At 42.0% G+C, this 26,625-nt stretch overlaps 1 protein-coding gene across 6 annotated transcripts in view; it reads left to right on the top strand.

Annotated features, from left to right (window-relative positions):
• LOC127449939 (potassium voltage-gated channel subfamily C member 1-like) overlaps positions 1-26,625 on the top strand; it is a 99,939-nt gene that overhangs the window by 5,878 nt on the left and 67,436 nt on the right. For all 6 annotated transcript variants that reach the window (XM_051713577.1, XM_051713580.1, XM_051713578.1 and 3 more), the window contains exon 2: positions 491-1,175. In XM_051713577.1, the coding sequence (XP_051569537.1) occupies positions 491-1,175 (685 nt within the window). The remainder of the gene's footprint in view (positions 1-490; positions 1,176-26,625) is intronic.

The raw sequence follows: 26,625 nt of genomic DNA, 5'->3' as shown, positions 1-26,625 counted from the left end.
ATGACTGTGAAGCATTCAGTCATTTTCATCTCCCCTTTGCTGTAATTGAGAAGAGTGCTTTAGTGAATTGAGGGACATGGGAACAAAATGATGGTAAAAGAAGGAAAATGAAAGATGGGTGGGCATTACAGAGGAGGAGGAGCCTTTTTTTTGCTGAAAAAAAAAGATGAACCCCCTCATTAAAGATGAACATACTTGACTCCATGTTCCTGTGAATGTATGCTTATCCCATATAGTTGTATCAACGTTCTTCTGACTTTGTAGATTTGCACATTGTTTTACCGTAGAGTTCAAAAGAGTAAAAGTTTCGAAAATATTCAAGTTGCAGTCAAACCTATTTGTCATGTAGTCTTCTTAAGACCACTTACAGAACCGTATTAGTGACTGCAATTTAATGTGATAAGTTGAATGCATCTTACCTTTACCAGCTAGTTGATGTATTAAAATGTGAAAATCACTAAATCTTCAGTCTTCTCTTCTCTCATTGCAGGCTCCTCCTACCCCCCTCCCCTCTCCGTTCTCTGACCAGCTCTCCCTCCCCCTGCTCCCCAATGCTCAGTTCGGTGTGTGTCTCCTCTTTCAAAGGGCGCAAGGGTGGGAACAAGTCGTCCAACAAAGCATGTTACAGCGCAGACATGACTTGTCCGTCAGAAAGCGAGAAAATAGTGATAAACTGTGGGGGGATTCGGCATGAGACGTACCGCAGCACGCTGAAGACCCTGCCCGGGACCCGCTTGTCTTGGCTCACCGAGCCAGATGCGTTCAGTAACTTTGACTATGACCCCAAATCTGACGAGTTCTTCTTTGACCGCCACCCCAACACTTTTGCGTTCATCCTAAACTATTACCGCACAGGGAAGTTGCATTGTCCCAACGATGTCTGCGGTCCTCTCTTTGAGGAGGAGCTCGCTTTTTGGGGGATCGATGAGACGGACGTGGAGGCTTGCTGCTGGATGAACTACCGACAGCATCGGGATGCCGAGGAAGCGCTGGACAGCTTCGAGACGCCCGAGCCGGACCTGCCAGAGGACGACCCAGCACTTACGGGTGGTGCGGATGGGGACTTGAAGAGGTTGTGTCTACAGGAGGACGGGCGGAACGCCAGCTGGTGGAGTACATGGCGGCCCCGAATCTGGGCGCTGTTTGAGGATCCCTACTCTTCAAAATACGCCAGGGTGAGTCAGTGTGGCATCTGTCTCCTATTAAACTGTATTCAGTGTCAGCTGTAGTCCTGTGATACCTCTTCATCTAACTAGCTACTTACAGTGTGGAACTTGTTATAAACTTCAGGAAAGTTTGTTGTAGGTACGTTCGGAGAGAAAAACACTCCGGTCCTTAATGTTATGTGGTCTCTCTCTCTCTCTCTCTCTCTCTCTCTCTCTCTCTCTCTCTCTCTCCTTTTCCACTATCTCTCCCTTTCTCTCTGTCTCCCCCCCTCTCTCTCTCTCTCTCTCTCTCTCTCTCTCTCTCTCTCTCTCTCTCTCTCTCTCTCCTCTTCTCTCTCTCTCTCTCTCTCTCTCTCTCTCTCTCTCTCTCTGTCTCTCTGCCTCCCCACTCTCTCCTAAATGCAGTATTGTGTCGCTGTCCCTCTCTCCTCCAGATCACCCACTCGCGCATTATTTGACGCGCCTCGAGTCTCCTCAGCACTTTCTCGCGCTTGGTTGAAACATTTGTCTGACTCTCGTCGTTCGATTCTGTCGTTTTCAGCACTAACAGCATTCAGTCTCGATTAACGCATTCTCGCACTCTCCTCTCTCTTCAAGTCCTGGTTATCCTCTCCGCATCTCTGTTTCCCCCCTTTTTCACTTCGCCGCCGCGGCAAACGCACGCATCGTTTTCTTTATGGTCATGCTGTGAATGTTTTTTTATTTTTTATTTTATTATTATTATTATTATTATTATTATTATTTTATCAAGAACGTAGTTATACTGACCATTTGGAATTGTGGCCACAGAAGAGGATACGCCAAATACAAGCCTCTCTGAACAGAAATTGTCGTTCTGTTTTTATTTAAAAAGTTACTTTCACATTTTAAAAACTTTGCTATTCAGTACTTCTATAGAAAGCTACTTTAATACCGGGCCAGTCATTGCACAGGCGCATTGTGTTTGTCCGTTTAGCGGTTACCCATACTGCAGAACGGTACCTGGCAGACACCTACGAACGTCATCAGGGCATTTACTCAGGGGAGTACACTATTGAGTTTTGGGTTTGAACTTAATATAACCTTCCTGACAGGGCACTATGAATTGCAATGCAAATCTTGAATGGTTTGGTGAATTGGTGAATGTTTTTCCCTTTCCCGCATATAAAACATTTGCTGTCACGCTCACAAATTATTTGGTGGCCCTTGGAAATGCATATACAATTAACCAGGCATGTATTCAAAAATAATATACAGTAGTTTATCATTGAAAAGCAAGTCACTGTTGGTATCCCCTTTTTGCCCGTACAGGATCTCCACGGTATCCCAGGAATGAGTTTCCCAAGGGTCTTTTCTTTAACTGAATCACTTTCATGCTTACTCAGCGCAAGCCCCATATGTCACCGCCACCACAATCACATGATAATCACTGCACAGTACCTCTCTTTCACATCCAGACCTGAAGCTTGATTTAGAAAGGTTTTCTCTGGGTACCACACTCCTTCAACATAGCCTACCAAAATCATTTACCTTAGCTCCATTTCTGCATTTATATTTCACTTAAGGTTACTTAACACAGACTGCAGCCCAGTTAGTGCACCACACTTTTTCTCCTTTCATTTCAAGCTAATTGACTACTTAGGCATGATCATATCTATTTTTCCTGTCAAAAAATAATCTCTGTCATTGAATAAATCATGCAGCCCTTTTTAGAAGGCATAGTCGCTCTGTGAACCTTGTGTGTAAAGTGGAGTTGCAGCCTGGGCGCATTGAAAGTTACTTCACCTGTCAGGCTAGTTATTTAAGATATTTATCTCCCTCAGAACATCTGGGTCAATAGATCACAGGAATGATCAGTGGATACAGACTTGTCCAGTATTCCTTTTAACTGTTCAGTTTTGTGTTGCATCTTGAGTGTATTTGATTACAGAATTGCTCATGATGCATTTGAAGGGTCTGCAAGTGTAAGTTACCCAGCTATTCTCACAGAGGAGGCAGAGATGCTGTCATCATTTTGCTGCGTCGTCACTGAATGGAGGTCTTTTATCAACTGTGACATGCGTAGTGTTTTATTAGTGGGCTGCTGTATGGGTGCAGAGCCTCGTGCCGGATTGCTGATCATCACTTACAACCTCTGTGTCCCTTTCTCTCGCTGTGCTATAGCGTAACACTGCGGCGTCTCATACTAGCTGACTGCGCGCTCATTTCTGCTGCAGAGCAACCGAACAACTGGGCAACAGAGGCAGTGCCTCGAGAAGTGTGCATTTACATGTGTGCCTGCGCACCTTGGTGTTGGTACAGGAAAATTTGCAGATTTATGCGAGCTCCGTATAATCTAGATGTTTGGCTTAAACTGGTTAAAACTGATTAAACTGATTTAATTTCCATTTTGAGTACCTTGATTAGACTAACTGGTAAAAGCACTGATAAAAATAGCACGATTGAGTATCTATTTTGATTTATTGAGGCAGGAATGAGAGCTGAATCTATCTTCCTATGATCTCTGGATAAATCTCTGGTATGCATCAGATGATCCCATACTATACATAGTTGGACTGATGCAGCATTACAGAAATTTGTCTGATAAGTTAAGGTTAATGTGAAATACTGTCAAAAGCAAAAGGGATATGTTGTTAGTACCCTAATAATAATAATATGTAAACATCATGACTTTAATATGAAATACTAGCCTATGTAGCTACTTTATATGCCTTATGTAGATATCCTAGAGAATATCCAAACATTGCCTCTTTATTGGCTAAATGAAAGAATATGGATAACACTTAAAGACACAAAGTCTATCTACGTTTAACAACCAACATTGTTCACATGTATCCTTATAATAGAGAATTGTCTCTACTGTAATTCATTAAACAGAGAGAGGATTGTAACAGCTACAACAAACTCACACTCTACGCATTGACCGTTGCATTGTGTTATCCTAAAAAGTAATAGAAAACTCAAAATAAAACGTCTTCAATGACTGTTGTGTGACGAGCAATTGCACGATATGCAGGATGATCGGACTGGCTTTACTGTTGTTCAGCATCTCGAGCACATGTGCGGATGGATAACAACCTGCGGGTGCATAGTCATTCACATGCAAAATCCCATTCGATAGGGATGAACAAATATTAAATGAACTACGGAGCTCTAGCAGCGTTTCTTAGCAACAGCCTGTAGTCAAAATAATCCCGCTTTGCACTGCTCTCTGTATTTTATTCCCACGCTTAAATATATTTGCAGAAAAAGTATTTACTTAAAGTCACAATTCACTTCGCTTCAAGTAGACAATCCAGAATGTAGGCTATTTAAAAATGTGGCTTTGTGTTTGTCTTGAAACTTGTGTCATTAATTAACTGATTTTACCTGCTGTATGTTTTAGTGTCACCAATGGCCGTGTCTCAAGTCTATCTAGATAGCATTTTTGGGCAGCACAAAGTGGCATACGCCTGTAATGAATGGTTGTGTTGTTGCCAGGACAGGTGCAATGTTACTGCTGCAATGTCGGAGCTGTCCAGTGCTGAAAGGCATAATACGTGGTTATTGCGGCCACTTAAGGGAGTGTGATTTCCCGAAGGTTAACATAGCTTTTGCAATAACTAAAAGGGAAGGTGCATTGACAGTCTGCATTGCCAGTACTTCTTTTCTAATTAAAGTAAATTACCTTACAATAACTGCCCTTGTGACGAGTTCATCTTACCAATATTAATGTTCCAGAATGTGAGCTAAATCACTTTTTTAGGTGTAGCACATGCAAATTTCAACTGTAACACTTTACAATAAGTTCCATTCGTTGCATTGTGTCATGAACAAACAATTAACAATATAACTAAGATTCATAAATGCTGTAAAAGTATTATTCATTGTTAGTTCATGTTAACTAATTTTGTTTACTTATGTTAACAAAAATAACCTTATTGTAAAGTGTTACTATATGCAAATAGTTACAGATTTCTTGGAAATAAAGCGCAACAGTACTCGCCCACTTTTCCAGCTGTCTTGGTTCCAGAAGTATTTTTCCCATTCATGTTTTCCATGGGGATTTCATAAAATCTTTCATAAAACATTTCTAAGTATGGTGGCCGTGAAGTGCAAAACAAAACAACAAATTTGAAAACACAATGGCAAATCCAAAAATAAACGTACAATTCAGAGACTCAACAACAAATCATAAAACACAACGGCAAATGCAAAAGCAAAAGAACAAATCAGAAAACACAACGCCAAATCCTGAAACACAACACCAAGTCAGAAAACACAACGACATGTCAGTTAAAATGGAAAGGGAAGTTGCCATAGCTTCTCACCTGATTGACTGAGTGGATGATACCTACTGTAGCCCTTTCTTTACGATTGGTTCACTGATTATTTCAAAATCCATGCCAAAAGCTCACTGACTAAAAAAACTGAATCATTTGGAGTGGTTTCTCACTCAGTAAAACAGTAAACGGACACTGTTTAAAACAGAGCAAAAAGAGCAAGCATGATAAAGTTAGTTTTAGTTAGGATTTTCACCTATGGTGAAGACAGTGTGTAAGGGACTGTCTAAAAATCCACGAACTGTGCTAAAATGCTGGTGATTTTTAAGCGTTAATTCTGTTGAGTTGCATGTTCTTACTTAATATGCACTGTGAAAAAAAAAAAAAAAAAAAAGAAAAATCCAAATTAATAAGGTTCCGGTTGCTGTAAATGAATAGATTGACTTACATTAGGTGAGATTTTCCCAGTTAGTCCAATTATATGGATACAGTATTCGATTATTTTAGAAAATCATCACTAAAATTCATGATGTTATTTTTACATTCCAAAGGTTGTAGTAGGCTTCCAGTGGTGTGAATGACTGACTTACTTTATGAATTTTAGTGAGTTATTTAAAAAATATTGATTGCACATACTGTGAAATCTCACATAAAGTAATTTGGCCTATATCCATTAGCAGCCTACTACAAACTTTAGAATAAAAAATAATATCTTGGTGAATTACAGTTATATTTTTTTTCTCTAAAATAATTGAGCACTGTGTACATATAATTAGACATATTGGCAAAACGTCTTATGTAGTAAATCAGCCTTTTGAATGTGAAAATGCTTTTTTAATAACATCGTTTTTTATGTTAGAACGTGCAAGTCAATTGAATGAATGCTTGGACACCACCAACATTTTAATGCAGTTTGTGGACTTTTTAGACAGTCCCTTACAGACCTTAGAAGGATATCATACCTTTAACAAATTTTATACCTCTCACTGTTTTTGCTCTTTGTGTTCGAAAGTCCTGTTACTGTTTTACTGAGTCAGAAACCACTCCAAATGATTCAGTTTTTTAGTCAGTGAGCTTTTGGCATGGATTTTGAAATAATCGGTGAAACAATCATGAAGAAAGGGATAGGTATCATCGACGCAGCCAATCAGGCGAGAGGTTATAGTACCTACCCTTTCCGTTTCGACTGACTTGTCATTCTGTTTTCTGACTTGTTGTTGTGTTTTATGATTTGCCGTTGTGTTTTATGATTTGTTGTTGTGTCTCTGAATTGTTATTTTGTTTTAAGATGTGCTGCTGTGTTTTTACAGTAGATTTATTTATTTATCTATTTATTTATTTATTTATTTGCACTTCATGGATATGGTATCTAAGCCATGAATTAAATCAACCAGCTCCTAGGGGATTTTCTCCCCTTTTCTCCCCAATTTAGAATCCCCAATCCCCAATGCGCTCTTAAGTCCTCGTGGTGGTGTAGTGACTCGCCTCAGTACGGGTAGCGGAGGATGAATCCTAGTTGCCTCCACGTCTGAGACCGTCAGTCCGCGCATCTTATCACGTGGCTTGTTGAGTGCGTTACTGTGGAGACCTAGCGCGTGTGGAGGCTTCACACTATTCTCTGCGGCACCCACGCACAACCCACCACACACCCCACCGAGGGCGAACCACATTATAGCAACCACGAGGAGGTTACCCCATGTGACTTTACCCACCCTAGCAATGAGGCCAATTGGTTGCTTAGGAAGCCTGACTGGAGTCACTCAGCACAACATTACAAACTTATGTTTTAAGCCAAAATGTATTTGAAAAAAAAAAAAAAACAGTTCTAGACTGTGTACGTAATGTCTTTTAAAAGAGGGAATTAACTATAATTAAAAAAAAATTAAAAACTATGAAAAATATATTGAGGTATAAATAAAAAAATATTGAGGTAACACTTTACAATAACATTATATTCATTACCATTAGTTAACAACATTAGTTAACATGAACTAACAATGAGCAATGCTTTTACAGCATTTATTAATCTTGGTTAATGCTAATTTAAACACATATTAATAGATTTTTTTTAGATGTTAGTAGAAATGTTGTACTTTATATTAACATTAATAATGCATTATGAACCACCATGAACTCACGTTGAACAACTGTACTTTTTTTTCATAAATTAAAATGAGATTAAGAAATGTTGTAAAAAACATTGTTCATTGTTAGTTCATGATACCGTATGCATTTACTAATGTTAAAAAATACAACCTTGTTGTAAAGTGTAACCACCATTGATTAAAGTTGATTTTGAGTATAGAATCAATACATTTGAAGTTTTTTGCTAAATATTCAGATATGTACAAATATAAAAGTAGTTAATAATGGCATTCAGAATGTTTCATGGTGGTGGGCAGTCGCTGCAGAGCTCTTTAGTCGCATTTTATTAGCTGCGTTTCTCTGATTAGTGGATCTTTTGGATTTCTCAGCAGCAAAAATGACTTGTATTGTGCTGTCTTCCCACCCAGTATTTGTAAGCAGTTAGCGACACTGAATGGTGAATAGTGGTGCCAAAAATAACCTTGGATGTCAGAACCCTAGGGACCTCTGAAACAACTTGAAAAGTGTGTCGCTCACAACGCTTGCGTGCATTGGCAAATGAATATTACTTCTTGCTTCCTTCGCAACTTTTGATTTATTCATTACAAACACATTTAAAGCACACCCTCAAGGGATGCGTATATGACCATGGCAGCCTTCTGTGTTACACACATTGATTGACTCTTATTGGTTTTCTCTGGATACTTTCCTTTTAACCGCATGTTAGGTTTTTTCCTAAAATGGGCTTGTGTGTGGATCAGGTATCAATTACCTTTGTGTTCCCTGTAATGATAACGTTCATTTGTATCCAGAATTTATTTGGCAGTCAGTGGAAATGCTTCTTTTCACATGAGACCTGACCTCTTTTGGCACCCATGATATTGAGATTGGATAATACCTCCAATCTGTCCCCTCCATTTTCCTCCCTCTACTTACTACAGCTCTAAATATAGTATAAAGGAAATGAGGAGATATGTGGGACAAGATCTCGCTTCCTCCTCTCTATAACGATCAGGCCTCCTCTGCTGCTCCTGTAATACAGCCGTTCTTCCACTAACCCTGCCTGTATCTAATTAAACAGGTAATTCACCATTTGCTTAATTTATATAATATTGGTCACAAAACCTCAAAGGGATAGTGCACCCAAAAATTAAACTTCTGTCATCATTTATTCAACCCCATGTTGTTCCGAACTCGTTTAACTTTCTTTCTTCTGTGGAACACAAAAGGAGATGTTAAGCTGAATGACAGCCTCAGTCACCATTCACTTTGCAACCCTGTTAATATGCCTAACAGGGTTTGGAACAACATGAGGGTTAGTAAATAATGACAGAAGTTTCATGTTTTAGTTGAAATATCCCTTAACCGAGGCATCTTGGTTTTATGCAGTCTCTCTACAGCACATATTTTCAGGGCGCACATTGCAGCAGAGAGGATGATAATAAAGCTTACTGAACCAGTCACACCAAGACCAAATACATCTGCGAATGAGAGGTACAGTGCTGGATGTGCTTGAATCTACAGTCACAGTTTTTTCTCACTGGCCTCTGTCCTGCTCGCCGGTGAATGAGTCCGTTAAAATTGCAGCGTATTTGTTTTTACAAGGCTCAGGAGATTTTGTTTCCTTCAGTCTTATCTGAACACCAGCTAGTCTATATCAACATCCCAGTCAGCTTGTCACCTACTCAAAGGTCAAGTCAGCCAGTGAGCTTGTACTGTATATATGGCCCCACATGCAGTCTGGCACTCCTACTTTGAAATTTAAATAAGCATTGACCCTAAACAGGCCAGGGAAGACCAGCCGATGCCAGGGCCATTAAGTTGTGAAACTGACTGCAAAGCACAACAATTACGGCAAACAGAAATCCTCATTCCCTCAAGCACTCATTGGCCACAAGGGGACAGCCTGCTATGAACAGAAAAGAACAGCCTTGTGTTTCACCCCTTCCCTCCCATTACATACCTCCCAGTGGTCCGCGTGGACCCAACGGGACTTAAACTCCTCTGACACACAGACGTGATTTTAAGTGTGTTAAGAAGAAATGTTGGAAATAAACTTTTTTTATTAAAGCAAATATTTGCTCCTGGATTTGATTTTCTAGGGCATTTTTTTTACTTTTATGAGACCCTATTTTTTCGAAGTATTTAAAACAAGCTTATACATGTCTCATCTGTTAATCAATTCATTAATGCAAATTTTCAAGATTGAGAATGTATTACCTCTTACCCTAAAATTTCAAACAACATCAACTAATATTTTGTGTTATAATGTGTATAAATAGGACTATAATACAATGTAAAGAACTATATCAGATGTTAAAAATAAAAAACTAAATCATTTATTATGTGGGCATTTTTTGCACCCACATTTTTGAATTTCTGCCCTGAACCACCCTTCATTTCTGACCCTGTTTAGAGAGCTGCTTCAGTTTAGCTTACCTTTACATTTGATTTTTTACAGTACTTAATTTACATTTATGCATTTTGGCAGACACTTTTATCCAAAGGGACTTGCAGTGTATTTAAGGTATACATTTTTTATCAGTATGTGTGTTCCCTGGAAACCAGACCCATGACTTTGGCGTTTCTAGCACCACATTTTACCATCTACTGGAGTTTACTGTATTCTGTAAAAATAATTTCATCGTGTCTCATATCACAAGAGAGAAAGTACCTATTTTTGAATCATGGCTCTTACAAAACAAGACATCTAAATTAACTGGTTTTATTTAAGTCAAAAATATTATTTAACATGACTGAATCAAGCTCAATAGATTAGTTTAGACCAGCAAAACTAATTTTAATAAGTGTTAGATCAAGTAGGAATATCTCCTTAAGGTAACAGTTGCAGGTTACAATTTTATACTGTGTAGAATGATAATATCTATTGGGATGTCTGTGCTAATCGCACTTGAAAATATATTCATAACAGTCACAAATGGGACTTTGTTGTCTCTAATGGAAATGGTATATATGATACACACATATACATTCTCACTTTCTCCGATCTTTATCTTTCTACCCCCACACCTCATTTTAACACCAAATCAGGACTCCAGACAAAAAAAAGAAAAAGACAAAAAAAAAAAATAAGACTTAGGAGCCATTGGCTCCTTAACTGAAACATTAAGGAGCCAAATGGCTGTTTTTAGTCACCAATCATATAATTGCTTGATTTAGACTGTTGTTCAGAAACAAGATATAAAGCAGAAGAAAAGGAAGACAGCTGATAACCCATTAATCAGAGGTTTAATAAACAGTATATATAGTTGAGAAGATAAGTACGTTTGCATTCCCTTTTGTCTCATCAATGTTCACACCCCTTTCATAATTTATACAAATACATCGTTCAGCCACAACATTAAATCCACCTGCCTAATATTGTGTAGGTTCCCCTCGTGCCGCCAAAACAGCGCCAACCCGCATCTCAGAATAGCATTCTGAGATGATAATCTTCTCACCACAATTGTACAGAGCGGTTATCTGAATTACCATAGACTTTGTCAGTTCGAACCAATCTGGCCATTCTCTGTTGACCTCTCTCATCAACAAGGCATTTCCGTCCACAGAACTACCACTCACTGGATATATATATATCCACACACACACACCAGACCAGGGCCATAACCACAATATACTTTGAGGGGCAATAATCAAATATGGCCAGATTGTCCCCCACCCAATGATTGATATCTTTGTTGCTGTTCTGCTGCTCTGCTCGTCAGTGTCATTTGAGATAGCCAGTCAAATCGATGAAGGTGGGACTCAAGTTTCAGAAAATGAGCGGAAACCTCACGGATTATTCCAATGCCGCGCATCAGCAAGCAGTTTAGGTTAAGAGTGTTAGTGTCATGTAAGATGTCATTATTGAACTAAACATGCAATATTTGACCACTGTTTTATGATTAAAATGATGTACCGACCGACATTAATTTCCAAGGGTGCAAACTATTTACCGTTTGTCAAAATTTGCCGTTTTGAATTTAAAATATGTCACGTAGAGTACGTGATTTGTATGTGAATCATAATTGTGAATGTGAAAACATTAACGGAGCAGTTTAAAGCGTGAATGTGTGTATATTGTAAAGGAACTGAATGAGTGTGGTAATCTGGCAGGCGTTTGAAGTAGCTTATTAGAAAATTCTCCTGACATTGTAGAAAATTATCTATAAAAACACAAACTAGAGTGTTATCACCCAGATCAGAACTAGAACATGGTAAGACCTGTGACTTGTGACTTCTATTATGCTTTTAGGTTTTGGCAAGGACAGTGTCATATATTCTTAATGCAAATATTATTAGGTAATAATTTAAAATCAATTTAAGATTTTCTAAATAACTTTTATGTCTTTAATTAATTCTGAATTTTGTACAGCATCTCCTAAGACTCTACTTTTAAAAGAGACCATTTTATTTTGAGGATGTCTTGTCAGGTTTGTGCTAAAAAAAAAGCCACCGGTTAAAGGAGTAGTTCACCTAAAAATGGAAAATGTACTTTTACTCACTCATTTACTCACCCTTATGTTGTTCAAAACCCAAATGTGTTTACTTTTTCTTGGGACATAAAAATAGATATTTTATAGAATAACAGTTTATAGTGAGCAGGAACGGTAAAGTTTCATAAAGGACAAATACTATGAAGCACTATTAAAGGTTCAGTATAAAGACATCATAACAGTAGTCCAAATGATTTGTGCACTATGTTCCAAGCTTTCTGGGGCCATAGAAAAGCTTAGTGTTGTATGGACTACTTTTATGGTATTTTAATCATGATTTTTCCCCCCTCTTTGGACCTTGACAGCAGTGGTCAATATGTTTTGTATGGAAAAGAGCAGCGTTTGGATTCTTGAAGAAAAGATTGCGTTAAGATTCTACTAGGAGGAAAAACAATGAGGGACAACTTGAGGGCAGTAAATAATTTTGTGTATTTTCTTTTTGCTAGCCAGCTGATGTAATGTCATTTTACAGATACTAAAATCTAATTATATTCATATTTTCTTTGATACAGCACAAAAAAGAAAGAAAAAATGACAGAAACAGGCAAATTGCTAGCAATGCAGACACAGTGTTTGTCTTGTACTGGGTGAACTTTAAAAATATATTTATCTTTTAAAACCAAGAATTATGCAATTTTGGACCTTTATCGCATTTCAAGTCTTTATTCAGAAAATTATTGCATTCAGTGCCTTTACTATATTAAAGGACCAAAGAGGACCATTATATTTGTGACCTCAACACTTGTGACCCCCCAACCCCAAAATGGCTCGGTCCCCCCCAATGTTCAAGACATGGTTACGGCCTTGCACCAGACTATTAAAATGAAACAAGTTTTTTTTGCCTGCCAGTTTCAGATATGCTTTTGCCCATGGATGTGGCTGTATTGCATGTTCGTGTGTCTGTGTGCGCGTGCTGGAAAAGAGGAGAGAAAGAGCAGTGCTCATAAGATGCTGATGGTGATAATACTGCAGCATGCTGGATGGAGAAGCAAAAGAGTGGAATTGCAAATGAGAAAAGAGGGAGGAAGACTGCAAAAACATGGGCCAATAGGGGAGTGAATGGGAGCGAAGATAAGGTGGTGATAAATGGAGAGACGAAGCTCTCGTTGGAGATTCAGAGAGGAAGAACCAGTGATAGAAGGAAAAGATAGAAAAGAAGGAAAAGGGATCAGCTAATTTGGCAATGAAAGAGTAAAGATGGCTGACGATCTGTCAGCTTAGTGGCTTTAAAGATCTGCCTTAAGACAGCTTGCTAACACTTGAAGAGAGTGAGGAGCGATGATCAGAGTGAATGAATGATAAAGTTACATGCTTTGAATAATCATTAGAATAGAATCTTTTACAGACTGTGATGATGGGTTTCTGCCTAATTTAGCAGTGTAAATCTAGCTAAAATTTTTATATTTTGCTATTTTTTATTATTATTAAGTGTAAATTTATAACGTAATTTTGTCATATTACCCTGGCATTAATAATAATTAAAAAAAAAGACAAAAAAACATTGGTCACCACTGATGAAGGGTGACAGTAAATTTGGCATCTTTTTTTCTTCTGACTACCATAATCCATCTCTTTAAGATTTTTTTTCCTCTTTTGGAAAATAGTAGAAACATAATAGTGGATATTTTCTTTTGCTGATTGAGCAAATGGAAATGCAACAATATTTGCAGTGGTCTCCCAGTCACTGCTATAAAAGTCAAAGTTCGGAAACGTTAAAGGGGTTCGTTGAAGGTTATAGCATTTTTTTTTTTCTGTGAATCATGTGTCGGTCAGGTTACAAATCCATGCATACACACACAAGTAGTTGACAACTTCTATGGACTTTTTTTTAATGAACAGACAGATGTTAATTTATATGAATATATAAGCCAAATTGCATATCTAAAGTCCTGTAACTGGTCACCATTTCTTTAGTTTTTTTTTTACAATTTTAACCATTTCACCTTTTATCTTTCACTAGTTCATTTTAAATGGTCCTGCAGCATGACAGATGTAAAGTTTTAAAGTACAAATATTTAATGTAGTCTTTCAATCAATATTACCATTAAGCTGCTTGTATAAAAATTATTCAGTGATGTGCAAAATGCTGATTAAAAGTCTAGCATGTCACACCACAGGATGTTAAACTCCCAAAAGTATTTAATGAAAACTATTCACAACAAATTATCTCTCCTTCAAAAAGTGCAGGTGTAAATGTGAAAGAGTTATAATTGTCTCTTTATTGAGGTTGCAGTTGAGAATGTGTCATATTTGGGCACATTAGATATTTGTCTGAAGATGATTATTTCTTATCTTCTGCTTTAAGGCCTTGATATACTTCCGGCGAAGTTCCTTTTCATTCTTTGTTCAGGGGTAAAAAGAAATTCTAAACAGCCGAGCAACGGTATACTGTTTCTGAACATTCAGACACCCGCCACACTGATGTGGGAGGAGTTTAGGAGTACATTTAAATATGAGGATCCTACATGCAAAACCTTAAAAATGTGTTATCAATGATTGTATGCCTCATTCTGATTAGAATTCACATGAGTTAAGTAATAGAAGCTGTTTTAACCACTCGATGAAGATTTAAAGTAATATATATGCAGTAGAACATTTTTTATTTGTCTTGTTTATATTCTGAATTCATGACGCCAATGCGCTAACAAGCTATACGCGGCTATTATATGCACCAGTTCCACACTATTATTGTGATTTATAATGACACTGATACTATTGCAAAGACAAGTGTTTAAAAGTGATAATATTCAGAATAAAGACAGAAGAATGATCATGGGCATAGCTTTAGACAGATATGTGAACGGCTTTCGCTGCAGATGGCACATGGGTGAATGGGCACTTGAGAGTATTTGAGAAGATTTGATTCCTTTAGTAGTCTAATTAAACAAAAATAAATCGCATGACATGGTCTTGGAAAATGTCTCTAAGCGAACGATCAAACCTGCCAAATAGATTGGTGGACGGTGGCCGTGATGACGGCTGTGCACACCAGATATGTGACCCAGGGAACAAGGAAACCGCTCTTGCTGAACTCTTGGGTACTGCAGCCACTTGGGCATGCAGTGCAATTAAATGCAAAGTTAACAAAAAGATTCTCCTCCCGGCCCTCGACCGGGAGATGGAGTGGTCTGCTTACCAGCTCCAGAGCAGCGGGTTTCGTTGTCCCTGGGTCACCTGTCTCAGGGGCGCTTTGAAGCCGTTCACGGGTTCTTGGCGGCCGCGAGACGGGTGGCATCTGCTTCCTGAGTGGGCTCCATGCCGGGGCCGGGCTGAAGGGGCGGACTGCGGTGGAGCCGGTGCAGTCACCGCAGGGGGATGCCCTTGGCGACGAGCAGACGGGGTGCGGGATCTTGAGCCGCGCCGGGGCAGGATATGCCGGATAGCCTCCGTCTGCTGCTTGGAGATGGGGCAGTAAGGAACCGTGTCCTGTTGGCCTCACCCATCTCGACCAGGTTGAGCCAAAGGTGGAGCTCCTGGACCACTAATGTGGACATCGTCTGCCCGAGAGACCGCGCCGTGACCTTCGTCGCTCGGAGAGCGAGGTCGGTTGCCGACGCAGTTCCTGCATCAATCCCGGGGTGGAACTACCCTCGTGCAGTTCCTTTAGCGCCTTGGCAGACTTGCAGGAGAGCCATGGCGTGCAGGGCGGAGGTGGCTTGTCCAGCGGCACCATAGGCCTTGGCCGTCAGAGACGACGTAAACCTACAGGCCTTGGACGGGAGCTTTGAGCAACTGCGCCAGGTGGCGGCGCTCTGCGGGCATAGGTGCACCGCGAGTGCCTTTATCCACCGGGGGGATTGCCGAATAGCCCTTGGCCGCCCCACCATCAAGGGTAGTTAGGGCAGGGAAGCTGAAAGTCCAGGACCGGGCAGTAAAAAGTGCCTCCCACGACCTTGTCAGCTCTTCATGCACTACTGGGAAGAAAGGAACGGGGGCGGGGCGTGGCTTTGAGCTAGCACAGGAACAATCATCGAGCCGCGAGGGTTCAGGGGAGAGCGGAGTTCCACTCTAGCCTGACGCTCGCGGCTGCCCGGGAAAGCATGTCGTCATCTCCACGTCAGCCTGTGGCTGGGCAACTGCACCCGAAGGGAGGAGCCCAGCTGAGGCTTCTGCGTCCGACTGGACGAGCCCGCTCTCCGATGCTGCACTCGGGAGCTCATCACTTTTGCGGAATAAGAGGTCGAACTTGCCGTGAGACGAGCCGGCAGACTCATCCAGAAGCCCGATTGGGGCAGACGAGCGTGCTGGGGAATGGGAGGTCCACGGGGGGATACCCGGCGGAGGTGGTCCCATTGGGGTCCCCAAATTGCCCCCAGTGCTAGCCGCGCTGGCCTCATACCCATGGGAAGAAGGACAGAGGCGGGGAGCCTCTGGGGTGGCTTGCTTTCTTACGAAGGTAAGTCGTGACCGCATCGTTGCCATGGACATGTTCTCGCAATGAGTACATGACCCATCCACGAACGCTGTCTCCGCGTGAGCAGTGCCCAGACACGAAAGGCAGTGATCGTGACCGTCAGAAGGTGAGAGATAACGAGGGCAACCAGGAATAACACACAAAGGAAAGGCATCTTTAAAAAGACGCGTCTTTAAAAAGATGTTCCGTGTGTGCCGCTCTTTTAGAGAAATATACTCTTTTAGAGAAATATACTCTTATTTCTGCCGAAGCGCCCAGGGGCATTCTCTGCAGTGCACCAGTGCAGAGGAGGGAGAAGCCGCTGAAATACGCCGTCAGATCCAGCAGAGCTGAATGAACAGTCGTGGGATTTCAGCTCAGTGAGCATGACCATTCGGCTCCGAAGAGAAAATCTGAATGAGTGGCTGCATACCAGCTCCTTTTATACCCGTATGTCCGGGGGAGTGGCATGCAAATACCACTCACCTATTTTCATTGGCCTTTTATCAAAGACCAGAGGTGTCTCGGGCTCCCAAGAGTGACCTCTATTGTCACTACATCGACACAACGTCGAGTGAGTGACAGATAGGGAAATCAATTTTAGATTTCCAAACTTTTTTTTTTTTTTTTTTTACAAATAGAATAGAAGGAGAACAAGGAGCCCTACAACAGATGGTATGGCCCCCACAGAGCCCGGGTCTCAACATCGTTGAGTCAGTCTGAGATAACATGAAGAGAAGCAATTGAGACTGCCTAAATACATAGAAGAACTGTGGCAAGTTCTCCAAGAAGCTTAGAACATCCTATCTGCCAACAACCTTGAAAAACTGGACAATTGGTGCAGTTTTAAAGGCATAGGGTGGTCACACCAAATATAATATATTTTTTTTATGTTTACTGCACTTTGTACAAAATTAGTTGATAAATACAATTATTACATCATTTTGAAAACATCCTCACTATTCATATTTATATTTTACAACTACCTAAAACTTTTGCGCAGTACTGTATATGTCTCTGTGTGCGTGCGTGCGTGTGTGTGTGTGTGTGTGTTCTACCACTTCAGTGTATAGCCATGTGAGTACATCTAGATTTGTGCATCTCTGAGCAGCATGTTTGGCACTAACCACTTTTAGCAGTTTTCAGAGTAGGCTCTCACTTCGATTAAGGACAAAGGGAAAGGCACTCTGTCATCCCAGCTAATGGCATTGTGCACAGACTGAAGGAGAACACTGCCAAGCTATGGCTCAAAAAGGGAGAGAGAAAGTGAGATGCAAGGAGGAGAGAGCACTAGAAAGACAGGGCGAGATCAGGAAGGAGTGATTACAAGGAACAGAATGATGAAGAGAGGGAGACCGAAATTTGCAAGGACAAATGTAGGTAGTGTGCTGCAGTTATCAGGATTGAATACTAAGCAGAAAAAAATGCTGTGCTACCTATTTCCTCTGTTTCACCTCGCTGGAGTGTGTGTGTTTTTGTTTATGTCAGGGGGATAGAGGGCTTCTGCGTGTGATGATTTACTTTGTCAATACTTCCAATGTGCTGCATAAGTGCAGTTTTAAAACGTTCATGGTTTGTTCCTGATTAATTTAACATTGCTAACAGATTTAACTGGAACAGCATTAACATCCAGATCCATTGTAAACACGTCTCTCTCTTGGTATCATTCACCTCCACCCCATCTTGCGTGTGTGAGGGGGGCTTGATTTAGATTAGTTGTCTTATCAAACCTGCCTTGGTACCTTTTACTTATTGAGGATGATAAGGTAGAAAAATAAATAAAGTAAACATTTGAATGTTGATTTCCCTGAAATGTGTGAAAACTGTGGGCCAAAACATTGCTCTGTTTCTTTGACTATCCTGATGAGCCCAACAAAGCAACACTAGCTCGACCAATGGCATGAGGTATGGGTAGGGTTATCTGTTTGACAACCAATGGTGACGAGGGGAGTGTCTAAGAAACCTTTTTGAAAACAGTCATTATTTCTGAAATTCCATTTAGTGATGTTAGTGGCGCAGAAATTGCACACTTTGGCTTTAAATGAACAGGCTATGTGAATTATTTTCTCTGCATTGTTATTATTGTTTTAGGTTCAACACAGAGAAATGTATATGTGGATATGAGACAGAGAGTGATTGAATCTGAATCTGAGACAGAGGTAGATGAATCCTGTGGGAGGTTGAGTCACTCTTTGGTCTTCTATTAGGCAGAGACCCACTCAGTGTTTTTATCAATGAGAACTGATGCATCATTCAGAAACAAAACACTTAAACTCAACAATGGAATTTCTCTCTCTTTCGATCTCTTTTTTGTCTATATCCCCAAGCTACCTCAATCATACTACATCAACTACTGTTATGCAATGTGGTTAATCTTTTTCTCTCCCTGAGCTGTCAATCACAACACCCCAATCCACACTTAGAGGTTTGTTCTGTCTCTCTCTCACTCTCTCTCACACACACACACATATTGCACGAATGCTTATAGATGCACCCAGTGATTTTTTGTTTATGTTTCGCTTGTTAATATGGCAGTCATCTTGGAATTATACTGACACCTAGTGGTGTGGATGTAGCATAAAGCAAGAGCAGAAGTTGACGGCTAATGTTATTCTGAACCAGTCATGATTATTGCTAAGCGAAAGTGTCCAATAACAGAGGGGTTACCAATATAAAGTGAGTAGATTTGGCTGTTCAAATAATCTCTATGTAAAATAAAATAACTTTTATTTGGCTACAATGACTTAATCTCAAGTGAGTGTATATGATTTTAAACATATTTTTCTAAAGTATGGTAAAACGAGCTAAAGGCCCCGTGGGGTAAAAGGCTCCTTTGATTTTATTTTCTCCCAAAACACTAAATAGCGACAAAAACTACCACAGCACTTTCCTAAACACCTGTTTGCCAATATACACTGGAAAATTTTCCTGATCCATGATATCTTTGCGTGTGATGTCTAAAGGCTGGTTTTGAGGCAATTTTTTTTATATTTTTCAAAATGTTGTACATTTATGTAGCTAATGAAAATCCCTGAAATTAACACATTTCTTTTGAGTTTTGTTTAAGGTCATTAACTGTCCAATAAGTGAAAAGATAGTATTTGGGGTAAAAAGCCCCCATTGTAGTGGCTAAATGCCCCTATTAAACACTGTAACGTATACTCAGACTCGAGGATGAAGTTTGAAGCTAAGCAGGTATTTGACACACAAACAAAGACAGCAGGTAAGTGATGGCGTGACAGTACTGGGTTGCAGTGGTGATAGTTTACGTGATGAAGACTAATGCTGATAGAGATGGTGACTTTCCTTGAGGTGGAGGGTTTGCAACAATGAAGCTTGCATTGAGGAGAAGGACACTGGAGTCGCTAGAGAGGAAACGTTTGGAGTAGAAGAGTCGCTGGTGAGGAGAGGAATCATTATGGTGTTTAACGCTGGAGATACAGGTAAGTGAGTCTGTACACGAAGTTGAGACCAGACACAGAATGGAAGGGGAGTGAGGTTTAAATAGAGGGGTTGATTGATGCAATGATTGGAAGCAGGTGTGGGTGATCAGTACTCAGGAGAGTGAGAGGGTTGAATGAAATTGGTAGGTGGGTCAGAAGGATCCGTGACATTACCCCCCCTCCACGGACCGCTCCAGAGGGATGTGCTTCCCGATGCCGTGGCCTACCACGTCCACGCAGAGCTGGACGATCAGGATGTGCGTCGTGGAAGTTGGAGAGTAGGGTCTGGTCCAGGATGTCGTCTCAAGGAAACCAAGATCTCTCTTCTGGACCATAACCTTCCCAATCTATGAAGTATTCAAGACGACCCCTGTGGCGTCGGGAGCCAGAATGACTCAGACTGCGTAAATTGGTCCGTCCTCCAAGGCAAGCGGCTGGGGGGGTCGTCAACAGGATCAGGTTCTGAGGAGTGAGGAGAGAGAGAAGGGTGGTAAGGTTTTAACAGTGAGACGTGGAAGGTGGGATGTATGCGATATTGGGGAGGGAGTTGGAGCTGGTGAGTGACTGGGTTGATCTGTCTGGTGATTGTGAAGGGACCAATGTAACGGGCGTTTAGCTTTTTGCAGGGGAGATGTAGCCTGATGTCCCTTGTGGAGAGCCACACCTTCTGCCCAGGTTGTTAGGTGGGAGGATAAGATCTTCGGGCATCGGCGTGGAATCTCTGGCGGGGCACCGCCTGTTGCAGGTGGTGGTGAGCTAAGTCCCAGACCCTCTCGCTTTCTCTGAACCAATGGTCGACTGCTGGGACGTCAGATGGATTGTCGGACCAGGGGAAGAGAGGCGGTTGGTAACCGAGTATGCACTGGAAGGGTGTGAGGTTGGTGGAGGGTTGACGAAGGGAGGTCTGTGCATACTCGGCCCAGGACAGGAAGCGACTCCAGCGGTTCTGGCGGTGATGACAGAAGATTCTAATGAAACGGCTTACCTCCTGAACCTTCCTCTCTGTCTGCCCATTACTCTGCATGTGGTAACCAGATGAGAGGCTGATGGACACTCCCAAGAGAGAGAAGAAGGCTCTCCAGACTCTGGAGATGAATTGGGGACCACGGTCGGAAACGATGTCTTTAGGAATCCCATAGTTCCGAAACACATAGTTGAAGAGGTACCTGCGGTCTCCAGAACGGTGGGCAGACCCTTCAGGGGGATCAGTTTGCAGGCTTTGGAGAAATGGTCTATAGCTACCAGCACGCAGGTATAACCCTCAGAGGGAGGAAGATCAGTGATATAGTCGACCCCTAGATGTGACCAGGGTCGGCAAGGTATGGGCAGCGGAAGGAGTTTTCCAGCCGGTAGTTGTCGTGGTGTTCTGGATAAAGCACATTCTGATCATCCTTGGACGAACCTTCTGACATCTTGAACCATGTGGGGCCACCAGAACCGGTCCTGGATAAGGGAGAGGGTCCAATTGGTCCCAGGGTGGCGAGTGCCCAAGGAGGAGTGTACGGAGTTGAGTGTGAGACGTTGAGAGGAGGGTACGTAGGTCTTGTTGGTATGGCATCCCAACGGAGCTGGTTCAGTGGTGGAGGCTTTGCGGATGCTATCATCCAGGGACCATTGAATGGGACTTACTATGACATGTGGGGGTAAAATGGTATGTGGTTCCATGGAGCCTTCCTCGGAGCCTTCCTCTGGAGCGTAAAGGCGGGAAAGGGCATCTGCCTTGGAGTTCTTGTCACCTGGACGATAGGAGATGGTAAAGTTAAAGCGAGTGAAAAAGAGGGCCCATCTCGCCTGGCGGGGATTTAAGCAATGAACCTCAATAAGATACTCAAGGTTCTTGTGGTCTGTGAGCACCAGGAATGGATGTTGCGCTCCCTCCAGCCAATGCCGCCACTCCTCCAAGGCCAGTTTAATTGCCAACAGCTCTTGGTTCCCGATGTCATAGTTCTGCTCCGTCGGGGAGAGTTTCCTGGAGAAGAAGGCACATGGATGAAGTAGCGGTGGTTTCACCTGCTGCTGAGACAAGACTGCTCCTATGCTGTTGGTGGAGGCATCTACCTCAACGATAAATGGTTTATTTGGATCAGGGTGTAAAAGGAGTGGAGCGGAGGTGAAGGCATCCTTCAGGAGTTGGAAGGCGTGTGAAGCTTTGGAGGTCCAGGAGAGAGATTTGGGTTTGGATTGGAGAAGAGAGGTCAGCGGGGATGTGAGGGTACTGTAGTTCATGATGAAGCGGCGGTAGAAGTTGGCAAATCCTAGAAATCGCTGGAGCTCCTTGATGGTGGTTGGAGTGGGCCAGGATTGCACCGCTGTCACCTTCCCCTTATCCATCCGAATGCCTTCCAGGCTGATGATGTAGCCAAGGAACTGGAGGGATGTCTGGTAGAACGAACACTTCTCAGCCTTGAGGTACAGGTGGTATTCCCTCAGCTTTTCCAACACGAGTGCTACATGATGACGATGGTTGTTCATGTTCCGAGAGTACACCAGTATGTCATCAATGTAGACGAGGATGAATCATTGGAGATATTCACGGAACACCTCATTCATGAAGCCTTGGAACACAGAGTTGCTGCTGACCAGGCCATACGGCATCACCGGTACTTGTAGTGGCCTGTAGGATTCACAAAGGCTGTCTTCCACTCGTCTCACCTCCATATTCGAATGAGGTTGTAAGCGCTGTGAAGGTCCAGCTTGGTGAAAACAGTGGCTCCTCTCAACAGTTCCAAGGCAGCTGGGACGAAGGGAATGGATACTGGAACGTAACTGTAATCCTGTTGAGGGAGCAGTAATCAATACAAGGGCGTAGGCCTCCGTCCTTCTTAGCCACGAAGAAGAAACTCGAAGCAGCAGGGGAAGTGGAAGGTCGGATTTAACCTTGGCTGAGAGCTTCCTTTGTATAATCCTCCATGGCCTTCTGCTCAGGAATGGAAAGTGGGTAGACTTTGCCACGGGGCACTGGCTCACCAGGGAGGAGGTCTATCGCACAGTCCCATGGTCGATGAGGTGGTAGTTGTGAGGCACTTAAAGGACAGTAGATGTCCTGGAAGAGTGAATAACAGGAAGGGATCTCCAGAGGGGTTGTACTGGCAGGGCTCTCAATGGTGGTGGTGTTGACATTGAGAGGGTAAGAGTTTCTGATGGGCATGCAGGGTCTGTGAGTGAGTCGGTTTGGGAAGCAGGCAGGGAAACACTGAAGCCCCCATTTCAGGACGTCGCTGGAAACCCAGGAGATGACTGGAGAATGTTGTATAAGCCAGGGATGCCCTAATACGATGTCTGCGGTGGAATTCTCCAGAACCAGTAGGGTGAAGTCTTCATTATGCAGCCATCCCACTTGGAGTTTTACAGGACCCATGCAGTGACGAATAAAACCGCTTCCTAAGGGCTTGCCAATTATGGAGTGGATTTGAAGCTTGTGTTTGCAGGGTCATTTGTGAAGCTGGAGTTGGTGACAGAGCGCGTCCGAGATGAAGTTGCCGGCTGAGCCTGAGTCAAGTAGTGCGGGTACTGAAAGAGAGATATCAGGAGTTGTAAGCATTACACAGGTTACTAAAGGAGAAGTACTGACCATAGTTGTGGTCAGGTGGCTCACCTGAGGACAGGGAGGTCGAGTGGGACACGCAGAGATTACGTGTCCCTTACCACCACAGTACAGGCACTGACCCTGGTTCAGCTGGTGTTGGCACTCAACAGTGGAAAGACGAAAAGCATCCATCTGCATGGGCTCGGTGCTAGGTTCTGGAGAGTGGAGAGGGGACATCAGTGAAGGGAAAGGCGGGGACTGCAAGGTGGGTAATTCATTGAGGCAGCTCTTCATCCGGTTGGCTACTCTGATGGAGAATTGAATGAAGCGCTCCAGCCCCATGGTATTGTCATATGATGAGAGATGCAGCCACAGCTTGGGATCGAGTCCATGGTGATAAGTGGTCAGTAGAGCGGACTCATTCCAGCCACTAGATGCTGCCAGAATACGGAATTTTAGAGCATAGTCATTAATAGAGGACTGACCTTGACGAAGTTTGAGAAGCTGTTCAGCAGCTGATGTGTCACCCTCAGAACTTCCAAACACCTCCTTAAAGTGCTGAATGAAGCTATCAAGAGACTGTATTACTGGACTTTTCTGTTCCCAGAGTGAATGGGCACACTGAAGTGCTCTTCCAGACCGCAAGGAGGTGATGTAGGCCACCTTCGACCGCTCAGTGGGGAATCGATGCGGCTGCATCTCAAGGGCGAGCGAACATTGGAGTAGGAAACCACCGCAGTCCTCCTCCGATCCTGAGAAGGGCGCTGGATTGACCACTGGACTGGCGGAGTAGACCGGTGAAGAAATTGGGGAAGTGCTGGGAGCGGGTGAAGCCGAGGGATTAGCGGGTTGAGTGAGTGCACGCCGTAGTGTATCAACCAGCTCCTGGATGGGATCCGGACCTGCTGGGTTCATGATTCTTGTCGGTCTAGTCTTCTGTAACGTATATTCAGACTCGAGGATGATGTTTGAACCCAAGCTGGTATTTATTGACACACAAACAAAGACAGCAGGTAAGTGATGGCATGACAGTACTGGGTTGCAGTGGTGATGAGGACTAATGCTGATAGAGATGGTGACTTTCCTTGAGGTGGAGGGTTTGCAACAACGAAGCTTACGTTGAGGAGAAGGACACTGGAGTCACTGGAGAGGAAACGTTTGGAGTAGAAGAGTCGCTGGAGAGGAATCCTTATGGTGTTTAACACTGGAGATACAGGGAAGTGAGTCTGTACACGAAGTTGAGACCAGACACAGAATGGAAGGGGAGTGAGGTTTATATAGAGGGGTTGCTTGATGCAATGATTGGAGGCAGGTGTGGGTGATCAGTACTCAGGAGAGTGAGAGGGTTGAGTGAAATTGGTAGGTGGGTCAGAAGGATCCGTGACAAACACAATGTTTTTTTATTTTTTTAAAATAGGACAAATAGATTTGTTATGAAAAATATTCAAAGTGGTCTCATATTGACTCATCCAATCAAAATAGAAATTAGTCTGTTTATAGAGTACTTAAGATGTAATAAAATGCCAAATGTGTTTGAAATTACCAGGGAATGGTTGACTTTTTCTGAAGTGGTTATTTTGGGTAAGCATCATCTTAATTTGTTACTCAAAAAAGCATCTTACTGTCTCAAAATAATTTGCATTAGTTGACAAATTGTGCCCTATAACTATTGCCCCGGTATCTACACGATACCACTTTAAATCCCCTAGGGGCCTTTTACCCCAAGTGAGGGAGCCTTTTACACAATGTGGGGGGTAAAAGGCTTTCTCACCACTTTTTTTAAAAATGGAATTTTAATCAAAACAAACTTCCTTTATTATTTCTTTTCACACACATTATGTTGGTCCATCAATATTAAAAATAAATAAATAAAATGTTTTGAACTTGATATATTTTGTGACCAGAAAAAAGCTAAATTTCCTTAAGGGGTGCCTTTAGCCCTGTTGTACCCTACTATGAATTTCTTTGTGTAAAACTTTTAATAAGGGAAAAAAAAAAAAAAAGACTGAGTGCATCTTAAAAGTCACACAAAGGAAACAAGTAATCAAGCTGATTATGTGCGTATGTCTGCGTATGCTTGAAAGAGGCATTGCGTCTGCTGCTTTGCTCATGCGCTGATTTGAAGGGGTTCATTCTGTCATGTCAGTCAGTAACTGTAATTAACCTGTTAAAGGTCTGAGCTGTGTGTGAGAGAGAGAGAGAGAGAATGAGCTCTGCCACAGCAGCAGAACTGACCACTGCCTGTGTGTGTGGGTGGGTTTGGGTGGTTTACGAGGACATTTATTTAGATTACAAACCCGTAATTACAAGGGTATTATGCTGTAAATGTGATTTATGAGGACATTTCTAGTGTCCCCATAATTCAAATTGCTTAAAAAAACATACTAAACAATGTTTTATTGAAAATGTAAAAATGCAGAATGTTTTTTGTGAGGGTTAGATTTAGGGGTAGGGTTAGGGGATATAATCTATAGTTTATACAGTATAAAAATAATTATGTCTATGGAGAGTCCTCATAAGGATAGCCGCACCAACATGTGTGTGTGTGTGTGTTAGACATAATAGCATAGACTGGTTGGAATATTGTTCCATGCCTCTGCTGAATGAGGCATGTTTTATGTGATACATATTGATGTAACATGAGCAGTATTTCTCCTGGGTTAGATGAACAGCAAATTGGTTTTGCTATGAAAATAGTTTGAACTTTGATTCAGCTTGATTTAATTGATACCACAAGAATTTAACTTGTTTTAAATAAGAAACGTACAACAAATTGTTATCATATTGTGAAGTATACTATGAAAGCCTGTATACGAGCCTGTTGTTGGAGCTGTGGGCTAGCGTTTAGCATATGTGTTCTGACACACAGTGGCGGTCCTGAAACACATGGTGGCCTAGGCGAGATCAGACATGAACCACACCACACACACGCACACACATAAAAGACTAACAAATGAAACGAAGGGACAATGCATAACATGTAATATAACTAAAGCATGTTTGTTTACATGTTAGCATAGCATGTTAAATTAACTACTAAATGAAAAATAACATCAGCTGTGTGAGCTTTAATGTAATGTCCTATGATTATTAACAGTTAACATATACTGTAGGTGTGCGACAGAGCAGCCAGACTGCTCCTGTCTGTACCTTTAACTCAGTGGTTCTCAACTGGTTTTGCTTCAGGATGCAGATTTTACATTGGAAATTAAGTGGTGACCCATCATAGTAAAAACATAACCTGTATTTAATGTATCCTGGGTCGCATTTCCTTT

This window comes from Myxocyprinus asiaticus, chromosome 13 (assembly GCF_019703515.2).
Source record: "Myxocyprinus asiaticus isolate MX2 ecotype Aquarium Trade chromosome 13, UBuf_Myxa_2, whole genome shotgun sequence".
NCBI classification, from domain to species: domain Eukaryota; kingdom Metazoa; phylum Chordata; class Actinopteri; order Cypriniformes; family Catostomidae; genus Myxocyprinus; species Myxocyprinus asiaticus.
The sequence above is the reverse complement of the archived record's forward strand: the minus strand, read 5'-3'. Positions and strand labels throughout refer to the sequence as shown.